Raw genomic sequence first — 18,536 nt, forward strand, 5'->3', positions numbered from 1 at the left:
CCAGATCAAATATTTCCTTTTATATTACAACTGTCAATGCAGATTTATTACCAAAATATAAAACTCATTTTGCAGAACGCCCAATCCTTAATACAAAATTCTATTTCGAAACATACCAAACACGGTACTTGACTAAAAGAATATGGATAGTTGGGTACGACACTTATATTCGAATTGTTTTTCCTAATGCGCATCCTGAAATGGAAAGATTCTTACAATTAGATGGAGATGCAATTGTAGTACAAGATATTAAAGATATGTACTTCCATGATTTCAACAACCAATCTGCAATCGTAGTTTTTGATTTTGCAAGAAGATTTGAAGGATTCAAAAATTACTTTAACGCCGGTGTTATGGTATTCAATAATTTTAAGTACATAAATGATAATATTCTGAATAAATCCATTGAATACTTGAAATGGCTCAATGGACACATGGGCCGTTGGTACAATGATCAAAGAGTATTAAACAAAATGTTTATAGACTCAAGAATAGTTTTCCCTCAAAAATATAACGAATTTGATTTCAGAAAGTTTGGGAATAACACCAAAATCTTTCATTTCTATCGTGCGAAGTGTAAACCATATAACCAAAAATGCAACAGAACGCAAGCTCCATACAAACTTTGGGATTGCTTTTATAAAACATACAAAGAAAAGCCTCTTTTATGGCGCGATACTCGTAATATTACAATCTGTACAAATGAAATGTTCAATTAACGTAGATGGTAAATTAATTATGATTCTCACAATTTTGAGAACTTCTGACATCATTTGCCAGACAAATTGAATGCAATGAAGTATGATTTTTTAATGCTTGATATAGATTTGTTATAATATATGTATTTATTTTTCTAGTTGAAGTCTTGCGGACATGAAATTAATTTTTTTTTATTTTGGATATAGGTCAGGTGCGTGGGGCTTCCAGGGGCTGCGCCCTTCTAGCCCCGGAGAAACTAGAGGAGGAATGATACAAAGACCAGATGAAAAAAATAAAAATATTATAATAAAATTAAATTTTTAGTCTTAAATTGTTTTTTTTTTCGGTATATTCTGAATCTTGAATGTCTTGGAAATTTTCTTCTTCTTCGCTCTCTGAGGTGAGGATTTCTTCGACTTCTTCTTCGCCATTGGGAGCAACAAATCCTGCGATGAAAACTTTGTATATACCTTCTTGAGGAGTCTCTATGATGAAAGTCGTATTGTTGAGGAAATGGAACTCGACATCTTGAACAAATTGGCAACTGCTGTGTGTGAATTTTGCAATTGTGAGAGGCTTTCCTTTATAGTCCTTGGGAAAGCTTGAGATGGTTACTGTTCCTCCATATGGAACTCTGGCAGGAATATCTAAAGCAACAGTTGTTATAACGTGGAAATTGTCTAAGAATTGAGGCATAGGTTCAATGCAGTATAGTCGTTTTGACTGGTTGTCTTTTGTGTAGAAATATAAATAGAATGACCTTTCACCATGTTCATTCAATTCTTCCAAATAATTGTATGAATTTGGATATATACGGACAAATTCAGCAATTTTAACTTCTTGTAAATGCTTCTGCAAGTTCTTTGGAAACAAGTGAATGAACTGGTCAATAGCTTGCAATGCTATGAGATTGGCAGTAACAGGTAAATATGAAGCAAACATGTCAACAAGTACGCCAGGGTCTTTGATTTCGTTTTCAAAAGGCTGAATGGCATCCATGACAGCTTGAAACATCTCGTTATAATCTCGATTGTCTTCTGAACCCCACTGTTCATTTAACTTATCTAACAATTCGAACCTTTTCTTTGCGTATTTTCTACGAACTTTCTCTGAAAGAGGAGTGTCTCTATCTTGTGTGTCTTGAATTTGAGACTTAAATTGTTTGCTAAAGGCGATATATCGTGTTTGCGACCTAGTGGTCATTGCAGAATGTGTTTCTGTATGTTCGATTGGATGTGTTTCTGTATTTTCGGGTGGTTGTGTTCTTATATACGAAAAAAAGAGATCTGACATTGTGTCAGATCTCAGTAAAAGTGACATTTACATGTCAAAAAAATAGAATGAGTTTAAGTAATTAAAATTGAGGGTGAGAGTAGTATTGTATGAAATAATATCTCTCACCCTCCAATTCATCCTATGGCGCCGAAAAAATTTTGGTGAAATGCGACCACATTTCACCAAAATTTCTCGGCGCCATATAGAGAACTAGAGCCTGTGAGGTACTGATACTATCCATGTACCTCGCAGGCTCTAGTTCCAAGCCAAAATGGCTAAAAATTGCCCGCAATTGTTCACATTGCGGGCAATTTTTAGCCATTTTGGCTGGGAATTGGAGGGTGAGAGTAGTATTGTATGAAATAATATCTCTCACCCTCCAATTCATCCTATGGCGCCGAAAAAATTTTGGTGAAATGCGACCACATTTCACCAAAATTTCTCGGCGCCATATAGAGAACTAGAGCCTGTGAGGTACTGATACTATCCATGTACCTCGCAGGCTCTAGTTCCAAGCCAAAATGGCTAAAAATTGCCCGCAATTGTTCACATTGCGGGCAATTTTTAGCCATTTTGGCTGGGAATTGGAGGGTGAGAGTAGTATTGTATGAAATAATATCTCTCACCCTCCAATTCATCCTATGGCGCCGAAAAAATTTTGGTGAAATGCGACCACATTTCACCAAAATTTCTCGGCGCCATATAGAGAACTAGAGCCTGTGAGGTACTGATACTATCTATGTACCTCGCAGGCTCTAGTTCCAAGCCAAAATGGCTAAAAATTGCCCGCAATTGTTCACATTCCCATCTTTTGTTGGTAAGACGAAGAATATGAAATAAATTATGAAGAAGATAATGATGAATAAAATATCACTTTTTATATTTTTGACACATAAAGTTGTCACTTTTCTGTCAAACTGTTTTTATCGTTTTCGTATATAACAGTGTTTCTGTATGTTCGATTGGAGTCTGATTGGTATGAACTTCTTCTGAAAATGCTTCTGTTCCGATAGTTGTTGTTGCCTGACCTGTTGGCTGAGTTGTTTTTGAAGTTACCAGATATTCATCAAGGTCAAAGTGGTTAGTAACCACATTAAAACCTATTGTCGAACATTGTCTTACCCTCAGTTCGCAAAAGCAGTCCTTGACTGAGTACAACACAAATTCTTTCTCCGGAAGTCAAATCGAAAGTCAAGGTTTACTATGAGACATTATTGACGCACTCATGACGAACGAAGAATGATACAACAAACTCATTGAAATGGTATGGTCGGTTGAAAAATGGCTGTTTTAGCTAGATAAGGTATTTTCCGAAGTTCATGTAATATCGAAAAGAGAATATTGGGCATACTTGAAGACGGCACAGAAATAAAACATTGCATGAAGTAAAACGTTTTTTCAAAAAAAATATTTTTTTCATCTTTTATTTGAAGATTACGCTGAGTTTGTTGGAGCAGACCGTTGGGAAACTTGTCTTGTTAGATGAGAAATATGCAATTCACTGTTGTGAGTCATTGAAGTCAGAACACAAAAAGACAAAAAGAGTTTTAACGCGAATGTGAGCGAATGACGGATTATGCTTTAGAAGATGGGTGGAAAACACTATCTTAAACATGTTGTCCATTGCAACTACGTTTTACTGTGAATCCTAACAATTTACCCTTTTTGTAGACACATACATAAAACCATATAAGAAACGAAATAGAACTTGAAAACTTACGTTGGGTCACTCTGTTTGAAAAACTAATAGAACAAAGGCAAATTGGAGATATTGTATTCGAATTTGTCGTACGAATCTAGAAGATGAAACAATTGAAATTACAGACTATTGGCAAGCATACGTTGGAGTTTTTCTACTATAGCGAAGCAACAAAACTCTCTTCTACTTTATACCGGCTCGTAAAGCTCATAGAAATTACAAGTATATTTTACTAAGGCAGGCTATGCTTATGTAAACACTAGAGATACAGATGGGAAAAACGTTTCAAATACTCTTAACAAATCAAGAAGCTATATGGCATACCATTGTTAAAAACAATATATTTTTACATATTATTAAATGCTTCAGGTTGAAAACACAAAGACAAAAGTAGCAGATACAAAACCGTTAGACTATATCTCTTTACAAATGCTGGTAGGACTATTTCAGATGAAGAAATATTCATCCCGAGCATATCAGGTTTGACTATCCAATTCGTTGGCTTCAAAGTTCCTTCAGATGCAAAGGCAATAGGATTAGAGAGTTTTTGTTTTCAAATAGAACTAACGCATTTATGTTCGCAGATATATTTTCATGGGCAGTATGAAGGTCTGAATGGTCTCTAATAGACAATTTGACGAAATGAGATCTTTACAATTCGTTCAGACGAAAGTCTTGAGAAAACTCTAAATGACTTTCAAACTCAAATGAACAAATATTATTGGGAATTTCAAGAAAAATACGACTCTTTTACTAAATGGAACATACTATCTGAAACTAGAATATGCAATAGATGAACCCCGTTCATTTTCAAAAGATTGAAATTAACCCTCCCAGAGGATACAGAGTTTTATATTTGGGAAGTAGACAAACATTCTGTGGCACATTTCTTCGGTTACTAAACAGAAGAACCATTACACCAGATGCGTCCATTTAAATTTATACTTCCACCGCAGATTTGACAGTTTATAGAACGTATTTGACCCTCAAATGTTATGTGTCATGCAAGTTTCAGTTCAAAGAACAATAGTTTTCTATAGTATTGGTAAGGACTTTTATGACTTGCTTCCAAATTCTACGAACCATTAGTAACAGTTTCTCTGACTTTCAGTTTGGTTCACAACAAATGGTGGCATATATTATTTCATTGTACTATGACTTTTATCTCGAATTGTCTTTATATATAACTACGCGAAAAGTGATGAATAAAAGTATTGAAAAATACTTTTTGCGGTAGAAGGTATATCTATCCCGTTTTCTACCCTTTTTCTACATCGTAGAAAACCTGTGAAAAACAATTTATTTTTGACACTTTCACAAAAAAATAAAAAATAAAGTTAGTTTTTTTTAAAAAATATTTTTATTTTTATTGTAAGAACATGTTGCATTCAACTTTACCAAACTCTTTAGTTATGAACCCACACTTCAATGTTAGTAATACGTCAAAAACTATTCCAGATTCGTTTGATTTCGAACAACAATCCAGAAGATAAAGCAGAACTTCTCCAAGGAGATTTAGATTGCACTGCAAAGATGAAACATAAATGAACAATATCTTTATGAAATGCAGGATATTATTGACCATTCTACCTAAACTTCCTGAAATTACAACAACAAAGCTTACTTATTCCAGAGAATTTGGAGAAATTGAAGTCAGACCAACCGACTCAGTTGAAATTAAGAAGTTCATACGTAAGTTTACTATGAGTTCCTTGGAATTCATTGCAACCACAAAGTCTATGGACAAAGACTGCCAATATTGGATATATAAGAACATATCTGACTTATACAATCTGAAAGAATTCAAAACATATGACAATTTTGTTACGTTAGTAGCTAAATGTGTTTGGAAATAAGAAATAAAGACAAAAAAATAAAGTATGGCAACGAACAAATTAGACCTGCATGTTTTGAATTTAGCAGGACCATTACGCTTTAGTTGTTCTGCCAGGACAAATTTCAATGTACAATGCTAAAATGAACCCACAATGTTTCTAAATGTAAAGCAGCAATAAGGAAATAATAACTATTCTGTCAAGAGAATAGAACGTATGCGAAACGACTATGCTGACTTAAAGAAAGAAGATAAGAGAAACCAAGCAGAACAAAATGAACATATTGGCATTTCTAACAAAAACTATCCAAAGCTGACGATTTCTTCTTTTTTCAGATGTCAGAAGAAATATAAAGATACATTCAATATTTGTGAAAACTTTTGCAATACTGACAGAGGAAATCGAAAGCCACAAAATTGTTTAGAATTCACGAATTCACAATGTTTACATGTTCGTAAAACGCGCTTATAACTTTATGTACGAAAAAAGGTGTAGAAAACGGATAGATTATACCTTCTACCCTAAATTTTATTTTGCCGAATTCTGTTATAAAATTCTTGAGTAAATTGAATATGGAACACATACTTTTTCAGTAAGGACATATTGAGGTTAAAAAAGAGCGTGAAAAGTTGTGTGCATTGCTCATAGTTCACCTAAATTTATTTTTGACCGTAAATTCAAATTATGACTAACACTAAAGTAACCTTACAAATGTAAACTTATATCGTTCTATTTTCTCCAGATACCAAACATACAGGAACGCTGGTTTCAGAAACAAAGCACACAAGAACTTTTGAGTGAAATTTCTCTAGGACCGAGAATTCTCGGTCTTGTCATAAACACATGAAAATCGTAAAATTTGCCAATAATTTAAGAGGATATTATGTTCATAGATTTTTAGTAAATGGCTTGTTGCAATGTGGGCTTACTCCTCTTATGCATGGCATGTTTACAATACTCTTGACGATTTACATACAGAAATGAGAAAAGAGATGGAAAACAAGCTGAAGCAAAAGACAAAACATTTCAAAAGAATACCACAGTTCGGTACCAAAAGGAAAGGAAAAAGAAACTATAAGTATCATGATTTATACTGAAGATATGGAAGACAGTGACATGTGGTTATGTTGCATTTAGTCAGAAGAAACAACAAAAGCTTTTACGACCTTGCTAAGATTTGCAAATCTGACAGAAATTGGTTCTATCGCGAAAAACTTACCGATTTCAATGACTCCAAATGAAGATGTGAAACAAAATAGTTCAAGATACGTTACCTCAACACACTATGATATTAAGGTTGTACAATTTTTACCTTCAAAGAAGATTGCATTGTTAAAGGAAAAAATACAGAAGTTATTTTGACAACTTCAACAAGTAGGGTAAATGCACTCTTTTATTTTCAAGCTTGACTTCAGATGGCTCAGCGTACCTCTTAAGGTAAATTGCTCGTCAAATCCTTCTGCATTCGAGTTCTTCATCCGGACAGGAAATATTTTCCCGACAACTGGAAAAATTTTCCGGACAAAGGGAAAAAAATTTTTCCCGACGACAGAGAACTCTTCTCAGTTGTCCGTCCGTAAACCATTCAAATTTTCGAAAATTGAGAACTTTTTTGGTCGAACTTCAGAAAAAATTTTCCTTCCGACAGAAAAAGTTTTTCCTTCCGACAGGAAAAATTTTTACTTCGACAGGACACAAAACGGATGACTGACGTTTCCTCTCTTCTGAATGCCTTCTTCCAAAGCCAGAAGAACCGAAAGCTGCAGAACCACAACAGACTTACTTACTAAGACTAACACTTACATTTTTCAAGCTTGACTTTTTAACAATTTGAACTTTGTTTTGCGTAGATATGAATTCTGAAAGAAGTATGAGGGTCTTGTATGACTTATTACTTCTCCCATAGTTCATTGTCTGTCAAAACTTACCTGCATGGACTTTTCATAAGTTCCATGAATGTCTTCGGACAATCCTGGAAAATTAATGTCAGTAAGTATTTCTCTTACATCCTTACTTAACTCTCTTTGCTGTCTGTACACATATTACGACTGAGGATGTTTAAGTGTCTGAGCTTCTTGAGAATTCGACACATATCTTGTTCTCTATTCTTTAACAAGGATGAGAAGCAAAGTCATCTAGATAAAGAAGACATCTTGTGAGGTAAAGTCTTCCAATCGTAGATTGCAATTTCTTCGAAATGTATTCTATCTCTTTCTGTCTGTTTCTGAAGTGTTTCTTCTCTATATTTCTCCTGCATTTCCTTCATTAGGTCTTTGAACTTAGAATTTATTATACTCATTTATAGCATTATACTCAAAACTCTTCTTTGTATTCTTTTATCCAATTTCTAACAACTCAGAGTCTTTTATACATACTAACTTAGACTTCTTTATAATATCTTTGAACGAATTGACGGTTTGGTCAAATTGACCAGAAGTCGACAAAATAACAACTAACTCATAGAAGATGGATTCTTCTCACTCGTATGTTCTGTGTTGTTGTGCAGCCATTTTAAGATAAGTTGAAAGGTCTTACCGACCAGGTGGTAGCAATTAGACCTGTATATACCATTCTGAGCAAATTAAAACTTGTTCATGTATAGGTTTTATCTGAGCATTTTCTAACTTCCTCTTGTTCTTATTTAAAACTTCTCAAATTTATTGTCAATGTCAGCAAGACTTTTTTTTCTAACATTTTTTAGAAAAATTAAAATTTTTATCTTTTTAGAAAGTGTCTAAGCGATTCGCTTATCTATATTCGAGACAAACTTTTTACAGCAAAACATCTGTCGACCATAAATCTTACATAGGAACAAGAAAGGTGAATTTGTTCTAAGTTCTGTTTCTGGGAATATGACAAAGAACCATAAAACATTAAGCAGAGCAGTCTTATAAATTTGTCAATACAGATTGTTGACAGAGATTGACGCCGATTGGAAAATGAAGTCCAACAAAAGTTCTTAGAATGCAAAGAAGACACAATGCGCTTTTCTGAAGATGAAATAGAAAACAGAATTAGCAAGAGCTGATTAAAGGACAAAGAACTTTTACATAAATTATGGTCTGCGCTCAAATTTGACATAACTCACCAGAAAGTAGAAGAAAGAAAGAAAGTAGAAGAAGAGAAGAAAGAACTGGAACCAAGAGGCCAGTTCACGAAGAAGAAATTTGACATGTAAAAATAAATTTTTATTTTTAGAACATTTCTGGGTCAATGTCAATGTTCTCTTCCTCTTTAGGAGTAAACACTGGGCTTAGACTCTAAAATCTTTTTACCAATTTACCTTGAACTTCTACAACTTTAGACTCATAATATCATAGTGCGTCTGTCTTCTTTGGTTCATAAGGTTATAACAAGTTTGGTATGCTTTCCTTCTTTTAAGGTTGAGAACCCTTCTGTCAAAACTTTCTTTGACTGTTAAACAAACCTTCTATGTTCTAAGTCTTCAAAATTTCGCACCATTTTTAGTCACAATAGCAAACTTATAACTGGTTCGATGTTCCAAAATTTGCTGAATGTAGACTTTTCAAAAGTTTGTAGAAGTAAACATTCAAATATTGCGATGAGCTAACTTATCTTTGTTCTGTCATGTACTTATTTACTGAGATGAATTTTGCCATCTTTTTCTATCGGATTAAAAAATATTTTTTTAAAATTTACTCTAGAAAAAATTTTCTTTGTATATACACCATTCTTGTACGTCTAAAAGACTTTTGACATTTGCAAGAATAATGTTCGTTTTAGACGCTGCATATAACATACTCTTGACAATATTGTTTATATTCATCATTATAAAAGACTTTTCATCTTAAACACTCAAAGTCGCTTTCTTTCTATATGAACAGTTCATATCACTCTTGTTTGCCTTCTAACAATTTTGTCTCTCTCTCGGGTATGTGGAATTGTTCTTGGATTGAAGTTAGAATATCTAATGTCATGAAATATGGAGAACAAGTGGTGTGTAAAAGTCAGATGTCAAACATTCTGACAAAGCGTCAAAATATTCAGTATCTTGCATATATGAGGAATCTGACGTTCTTGACGACTACATATCTTTCTGTCAGAACTTTCTAACTTCATCGGAACAGCATTGTTTGAAACCATAATGAAGTTTGCAACATTCTCACAAAACTCTTGAGTCTTTATACTTTCTTTTCAACAAACTCCAACTTTATCTGTTATAAGACTCTTTCAAAGCATCTGAGTTTAAAACTTTTGTTGTATCTATACTTTGAAGTTCATTGCAAACTATAAGTTTCATATTCTCAATTGAAGATTAAATTTACCACAGATGTTTTCTAATGTTTGTCATTAGGGTTCGAATAACCTTCTAAAAGTTTGCATAGAATATCTGTAAAGAATTGTGTTCTTACATGTTCCTTGTTTTCCAATTATAATGACGAGCAGTTTTTCATTTTTACACTTGGATGTTGTAAGATGTTTGCAAACAACATAAGATATACTCATAAACCTTTTCGTTTCCATTGCATATATTTCTTTGACATGGTCTAACAAGCTTCTATAATATTTTCTTTCCATTCTACTTGTTCATATTATATTCAGTGAAGATAGAATAGAAGTTTGGAGATGGTGTTAATAGAATCTAGTCATGTGATTTTATCCCAAGCATTATGGGATTCTATTTTTGTCCCTATCGTTATCCCAAATTGAATTTTTTTTGGAATTTAAAATTTTTTTTCTCCATGTAACTTAATTTTAATTTTTACCACTAAAATGCAATTATTTCAACAAATTAATGAGTAATAATATTTTGAATTTATAATAAATATTATAAATCTCCTCAATTTATATTAATATTGTATTAATTTTTGTTTGAAAATATAAAATCTTCAAGTAAATGATGTGAATTTAATATTTTAGAATGTTGTTTAATTGCTACTATATTATGCATGTAAAATTTTGTTACAATACATTTTACTATGGATCCCATTGCCCAATTGGAGCAGAAATTGAGAGGTGGGATTGGGCTAGCCCAATTCAAAATATCCCAGGGTGGAAATAAAAAAATTAACAATTCAAATAAAGCATCTTAAATAATAATGATAAAAAGAAATTTTGTATGAATTTCAATCAAATTTGTTTTTTATTCAACTTAAGAATCACTTCATTAATGAAAGAAGTCGGGTCCACAACATACCCCGATCTTGAAACGAAAACACATGTTTTTTGATGCCATAAACGGGGTGGTCGCCAGCAAAAAAAAGATGTCAAAATTTATCCCAAAAATTAAAAAAAAAATCGAAAGAAAGTTGCATCCAGGATTATAAAATTTTAAGTTTTCACATCTCTTATATAGAACTTTATACTCGAACTGAAAAATTCTTCTAACTTTGACAATAAGATATCCCAAGCATCTAACATCTTCATAACCAACTTGTACGCACTTTTATTTTTCTTAAGTTTCTTGTCTACATTCTTTTCTGAAACTATTTGTCGCTTTAGGTTTGTTAAAGACTACATCCCATTACTTTCATAACATAAATTCTGGGGCAGATCGACATAAATGACTAAACGTTTCCAAATTCTCGACTGCTTGTTATAGTCTCGAATGACACATATTTCTGAAATGCTGAAGTCATAAAAATCTGAAACATCTATTCTGTACATTTTATAAGAATAAAAAATATATTATATTTTTTATTTCTTGACTTTGTTTTTCCATTGTTGCATTTTGTTGTTCTTGAGCTATTTGTGTTGAAGTTGTCTTGTAATACAATACTTTCACCAGTTGCATCTTCCAATTTCGAAAACTTTCTTGCCGTCATTGACAAATACATAGGACATAAAAGTTTTACTAGGAACAAAGTTTGCTTCAACTAATGTCAACGTTATACTTGCCAAAGTGTTTGAGTTTCACTAAGGTTGAAAATTTGCATTCGAATGAACAATAGGCAAACCAGCAGAGAAAGTATTGTTTATACGCATAAGTATTTTTTGTCATAATAGTTTCTGTCGACATTCGAATAACACTTTGAACCTAGTTTGAAACAATATATAAGATTTGGTGTGCCTTTAATGTCAATGGAATAACATTCTTGTATAACACCTTTCCTGTTTATAGAACTGTTGTAGCTAAAAACAGAAATAAGTTTGTATTATAGCTCATATCGTTTATAGTAAACTCAGTCGGACATCCAAACATAATTGAAACCTGCTCTAGTTGCCAGCACACATGTTACACCCGTACTTAAAGTATTAAATAAGTCAACAAACCTGTTGGTGGCATATCTGAGCGTAAGTATCTTCAAAGGAGATATTTTTTTACCATTCACAACAATAAAGTCTCTGGCTGTCAAAAGAGCAAAACAGGCTTTTAGTCGTCATTGTGTTTAAGGTAGTTTACAATATCGTCCTTGAGGACTTTGTAAGTTTCGTTGTTATAGAATATTATATGACTCAGGGTTTTTAGTCGTAATAGTATAAACCATTATGTCTTCTGCCATTTACTTAGCAAATAAACTTTAATGAAATGTTTGTGGTCGTCAAATATTTTTTAAAGTCTGGGAAACTTATATTTTAAGTCAACGTTTTCACCTCTTTTTCATAACGTATATCTTGTCAATGACATTATTATGAAACACCACAGCAACTAATGTCGGGTTCTATTTCTTTGATGTTTATATCGTCTGCCTCTGTCAAAAGTTTTCAAAGGTTCTTTCAAACTTCATGAGAGTGCAATGACATATGAGTTCACTTTTACAGGGTTGTGTTCGACAATTTTAACATTATACTTAAAGCTTGACAATCTTCTCCTGAGTTTGAAGTTTGTCTTTCAGTTGTTTGGTAATCGTTTCGAATATCTGCAACAGAACTTAAGTCTCTGTTAACTTCAGGATATAGTTGGTTCTTTTACAGGAAACATGTTATACCATCTTCGTCTTCGTTATGCGTTTCCCCATTTCAACATCTCTGTCTTTGACATTGACAATAACATTTGACTGTTTGTTTGAGTTGTGTGAATTTAACTTCACATCTGCCACCGCCATTAAACCTTTTGAAACACTTACGCTTCTATTTTTCGAAAAATGACTTACTTAGAATAAAAGATGGACGTATTCGGATATCTCTTTTGAATTGAAGCAAAACAAGTTTATACTCACAAACAATACAAGTTCATTGACAGAATAGTTCTTTATACAACAGATGTAAATGTTATAGAATACAGTCTTTGCTGAACCTAAATATTTTCACTAAAGCAAAGAAAGTTGGTTATACTTGAAATGGTGAAAGTTTCTTGAAGCAGACAAAAAATATACTTCAAAACTTACAGATATTTCTAAAGGTTAAGTTTTATTATACAGTATTATGTCAAAACAGGTGTCATAACTATTTACGATGGTGAGAAAAGTGTCACAAGAAACAACTTACTGTGACCCATGCTGCCAAATCTGCTCGATGGAAAACTGTTTCGTTATTGCCAATCTGAGAGCCCCAGCAGTTTCATCGAAACGAATCTTCAAAAGAGCATCTTCCGTGGAAAAGTGCTATTGGTTATTGTAAACTTTCTTTGCTCTCAATTCATCTGGACCGTCTCTGTCACCAGTATATGTATTTGAACTGTACAACAGTTGAAATTACCACCCATAAAGTCTTCTGAGTCAGCAAATGGAATTGCCAAGCCAAAATTTGAACGGTCTCATTGTATTATGAGTTTTTTGACCTCTGTATGAGTCCATACTTTCCACATATGGCATTAATTAGAACTTGCATTTTCAGGGTCGTTAATGGTTGTGTAATGTTGGTTTGTTAAAGTTCATAGCATCTAATGTCAAGTTGATATGACCTCATATCTTTCAACTGGTAGAAATATTCTTCTCTTGGATAATATTTTGCCATCTATGGTTTATATGATATTTAATACCAGCGTGGTGTAGAAACAAGATAGTCATTTATAGTTCGTCTGAACAGTACAAAACATAGTATCTGCTGTTTCATTGCAGTTGTTAAGGCAATATCTGTTCTTGCACCTGGTGTCAGCACTTTGGTTTCCAACTTTCACGCTGCAAATCTTTGACAAGATATTTGGTGTTAGGAAATAAGTGGAACTGCAATATATTTGGCAGCTAAAGCATTTGAAATATCGGCGTCCAAAATTAGACTGCAAGTCTGCTTTCTATTCTCTTGCATTCAAATTTTGACTGCATGAAAAGTCCCTACTGCACCCACCATTATCCTTCATATAGTAGTTTACTTAATTATGATAGAACCCAAAGTCTATAGTCAACTTTGTTTTTGCAAAAGGCAGCGAATGTTCTATGTTGCTTTGGCTTCAATAGCGTGAATGCGTTCTTGTGTTGGTGCAATGACTAAGTTATTTTTGCTTGGAGTAAGTTCGATAGAAATTTTTCATGCCAGTTTGGCAAGTATCTTAAAAACCTGAAGATGAGGAAGATGACAAAGAAAACTCTAAGTTTCAGTTTTACTTTAGTGCAGCAGTTCCATCTGAACCAGAAAGGTTAACATAACTCCTGGACGTTAGGGTCAAGTCTTCTTATTTTCCTCAATAGTTTGCATACTGGTCTGTTTGTTCTCTAGCTTGTGTTGTACTGAGTTTCTCAAAGCCGAACCATTCATAGTTTGCCCATGTTACTGTTTGAACTAAAGTCAGAGTTAAATATATCTTATATCCATAAAAACTTCTGGAGCATATATTGGTATCCGACATAGAAAATTCCATTGCAACTTTCTGTCAGACAACTTGGCAGAGTTTTATTTCAATGTCTTGTTCCACGTTTATAGAATGAGTTGTCATAGAATAATATGAAACCTGTCGCAAGCAATATCTTACTGTGTTGAAAGAACACTTCTCAAACTCACCTACGTTTCCATAAGAAACAGCAGTTGTATATTCGTAAGTTCCAGGAACTATTCTGACCTTCTAATCTGGCATTGTCGCATTCGTTTATACCATTGGAACATTTCCGTTCATGGGCATCCAAACTGTTGGCGTAATATTCTGAGCGGCTCGTACATTTCATATGTGGTAAAACATTAGAATAGTTGGATTTATATGTCATATATAGAACCCACTCGGACCAAGCTTTACTTTCTTCTGGCTGAGTTTTTAACTCTTCTTTTCCTTCATTGCCACTACTTTCACTAATGAAGTTACCTTACTTCATACTTTCACTTTGTTCTACTCTTCTCTTTCTTCTTGGTGCGCTTTTGGTAACTTGCCCTTGCTTCAAGTTGTTGCATCTTTGCCTCATTGTTACCTAGTTTATGTTGTAAATTTCCATGTCTTTTTGCCCTTTGGGTCTGGTTCGCCCCCATCTCAGGTAACCAATATCTAAAAGATTTTGTCATAGTTGTATTTTGAGTCGTCGCTTATTGTTTGCATGACTCTTTTCCTGAGTTTCCGGTTCAAGCTCTTCAAATATAGCTTGTCCATATGGGAATAAGCTCGTTTCAAATATATGTTTTTGTAGCCATTCTGGTTTTCTTTCCATGTTACCAATAATATCTTTTGTGAATGGCGAAAGCTTTTACCCAACGTTTCAGTCTTTGCGTCATTTATTTCTGTAGTTGGTTTTATTTTGTCATGGAACATGTTTTTCAATACTAACATTCTATTTGGTACTGTCCATTAGTTTTCTTAAATATTCATCTCCTTCTCGTTCATTGTCTGCAAAGTAAGTTTTTATGACATTATTGCAAACATTCGTTTGCACAGGTCATGTACAAATAGGTCTCTTCCTTCTCTCTCCCTAACTCTCTTTCTAAACTCTTCACCAAATATACCATATCTATGGTTCTGTGTAGTTCTTTGAGATAAATGTTCTAGAACGTCAGGTGTTATATTTCCCTCAGCCATGTTCATTTTCATACTGGTCCAAAATATTCTTCATCTTTCATATCTTTCAATGGCATTTAAAGCCGCGCACTGAAAATACCAGCTTATCTGGTTCACCTTTCACTTCCATTGCGTCTACAACTTCTTGAATTTGAGGTTGTAGTTTATGAACCACTATTCCGGATTAGCTTTTATGACCTCATCTCATTGTAGTTCCATAGTCTGCAGAAACAAAAGTAGGTTTGTTTCCATATTGGTTTAGGTTCTGAATGAACTTTAAACAATGTTTCATTTCTATATATGTTTTGTTGAAATTTAACCTTTATTTTCACCGAAGTTCAGCCAAAGAATTGAACTTTCATATGGTCGTAAAGTAAAAGGATTATTGTATTTGCGTCACGCTACATTCATCCTTTCAGTACTTCATTCTATGCTGAAATATTTTCATCTGATGTTGGAGTCTTTGTATGTCGGTAAACATTTTTTCGATATCCTTTCTACTATGTCAGGCCGAATTTTGCTTGAACTCTTGGAAAAGATTCCATATTCTCACTCATACACTTTGAGGGTTCAAGATTTTTCGGCTGTTCCAAATCTTCATCTAGTTCTGTGAAGTTAGTTTCCAAAGGAGGAGACTTGTTCGTTTTCCTTCAGGCTCTTCTAGCCTGTTGTTGCTGAACTATTCTTCCGTGTCTGTTGATTATCTGAACTTTCTTCCTGTGGAGTTCTTGTACCTCATCTGCTGGCGCATTCTATATTCCGAGACCGTTTTTTAACAAGTTCCCTCTCTAAGTCATCCGACTCATAAACCTTTCTTCTTTCGTCCGTCTCTATTTTACGCGTTTTCATAGAAGAGAGTTGAATTTATCATTTAGCTCTTGACATCAAATATCTCGAGTAAATTCATCCATGTCATTTGGGATGATATGCTATTAAATCATATCCCTTAGCGGGCTTGTATTTTCCAGGTTTGAGATTATATCCGATTTGATGCTGAACCATAAAGCTAAATAGGTTCGGTAGTATTTCCTTCCTTGAACTTTCTAATAGACTTCTTTATATCTGTCACTAAAGTCAAGAGTATGTGTAACCATAATCTTCCTTAACATTTTTTAAAATTCTTGGTTTCCTTTTTCTCTACTTCTTTTATGTCTTTGCTCTGTTTGTGGTTGCTGTGCTTGGTTGTGGAGGTGGTTTGTGTTGTCTGTTGGTTGTTGTTTTGTTGGTGCTGGATTTTGAACTGTTGGTTGTTGTGTTGGTTTTGGTGTCATGCTGTGTCTGTGTCCATGTGACGATGTGAATGTTTTAGGTAGTCCTGGTGCAGGTTTTCTCTGGAGGGTTTGGTGGTATATTAAGTTCCACCAGCTGGCACATATGTTCCATCTGCAGCCATAATGTCCTATCTTGACTTTCGTTTTTAAGAAAAGCATTTACTAGGTCTGTTTTGGTCTGTTTAACTCTTTTTTCTTGACTTTCCACAACAGCTGCTCTAACGGGCGTCATAGGCACTTTGAATGCCTTGCCTGTTCTCGTTGCTGCATCTGTTATTTTCGTTCATTATTTTGTGCTACTTCTCTTAACTCCTTTTGTCGAAACCTTCATGATCTTTTCAGTTTCTTTCAGATGAAGAAGTCGTTCACTAGTTTCACTTACTATGAATGACTTCGAAGCATTCTTAAAGTCAGCATTCATTAAAGTGCTATGTTGAACTGTCTTCATTCTCGCTTGTATTTTTGTCCTTTATTGACCTATATAGTTGGGCTGCTTTTGGCCGTTGGCTTGGCATCTAACCAGTCATTATTAGCTTTTATATATTCTGCGCTTTTCATTGCCTTTTGCATGGCTGCCGTCGTTATTTTACTTTTCTTGTGCTAAGTTTTCATACTTACGGTTTGGTTTGCAACTGTAAAAGTTTTTCTGCTTTACATTTGCTTCAACTTCTTTTTTATACTCATCGCCTATCCATATACTTGTCTTCATGCGCTTTTTTTTTATCTCTTCATCTTTCAGTACTTTATATTGAGTATGTATGGTTTTCAATAATTTATAACATCTTGTGTCATTTTGCTACTTCTGCTGCTCTTTTTCTGACACTTTTTTCGCATATCCTCTTGTACTTAGTTCTTTCAGTTGTTCTTCTTTCTTCTTTTTCTCTACGTTTAACTCATTGAGTTTCTTTGTGTGTCTGTCATATTCTAGTTTCTTTTCGTTTTCGCTTATTTGTTTCTGTATGTCTATGTTTGACTTTTTGACATCTGTTTTGATTTTGATGTGAACTCAAATTCATTTGACTTTGAGGGTTATAAGCTGTTTCCGTCTGCAGCTCCACCATAGCCTGCCATTTTCGCCTAAAAGTGCCGCTCTTAAACCTCCACTCTGTCACCAATAACTCGGTTTTAAAAGCATAGGGTTGCTTGACATTTGTTTGCAACATAGTGGGGTCATTCATCATTTGTTGTTGCAACTGTTGTTGTGTGTGGTGTCAGTTTTACTATTGGATTGTTCAAATGCTCCCTGCCCTCTTACGTATATCTTTACGTAGCTTACGTGGATTTTAAGTGAAGTTAAAAAGCGGTTTTTTGACAGATGTTTATATGACACTTTTTGTTTCAGCTCAAAAAACTACTGCTCAAAGTGTTTCTGTGTCGTTTTGTAATATTTTATATTGTTCTATAATATTTTTTAAAGTACTCCAAATATTTACTTTAGAAAAGTGGGTCTATCTCTATGAGCGTTGACGATAGACCATTATTGTATTCGAACAAATATATACTATCGTATTGTTAAAAATATTTGACAAGTGTATGTGTTCGTGTAAATCATCCAGTCAAAAGTTTGTCGATAGTTGAAAAATATGTATTTAAAAGTCAAAATGTTAAGTTATCTTCTCAAATATTTGAGATGTGGAAACGGTTTGCCAACGGAGACTTTTCAATAAAATAAAATTATAGATGGGTCTCCGTTGACGAAAACGGTTTATTTCAAACTTTTCTATTGAGTGGTCCGAAAAAAAACAGTTCATTTTCATAATGGAAGGAAGAAAACACAAGTTGTCGCAAACAATCGTCGACACCCTGCAGTTAAAGTTCCTACACTTTTGTATCTCACATTCTCAAAACCCTTAGACCTCCTAATAATCACAAAGCAATTCCTCATACAATCTGCCAAACAAATTGTCCAACAATTGGGTTCATTCTTCTCAAAACACTAACAG

At 33.8% G+C, this 18,536-nt stretch overlaps 1 pseudogene across 1 annotated transcript, besides 5 other annotated features; it reads right to left on the reverse strand.

The window, feature by feature from the left end:
• Positions 1 to 2,127: 2,127 nt before the first annotated feature.
• Positions 2,128 to 2,236: a mobile genetic element.
• Positions 2,237 to 2,377: 141 nt separating this feature from the next.
• Positions 2,378 to 2,486: a mobile genetic element.
• A 141-nt stretch (positions 2,487 to 2,627) lies between these two features.
• Positions 2,628 to 2,736: a mobile genetic element.
• Positions 2,737 to 2,856: 120 nt separating this feature from the next.
• Positions 2,857 to 2,918: a mobile genetic element.
• A 2,143-nt stretch (positions 2,919 to 5,061) lies between these two features.
• Positions 5,062 to 18,536: part of a mobile genetic element that runs on past the window's edge.
• TVAGG3_0191170 lies at positions 9,165 to 9,769 on the reverse strand (annotated as a pseudogene). The gene has a single exon. A coding segment is annotated over exon 1 (605 nt).

Source organism: Trichomonas vaginalis, chromosome IV (assembly GCF_026262505.1).
Source record: "Trichomonas vaginalis G3 chromosome IV, whole genome shotgun sequence".
NCBI lineage: Eukaryota > Parabasalia > Trichomonadida > Trichomonadidae > Trichomonas > Trichomonas vaginalis.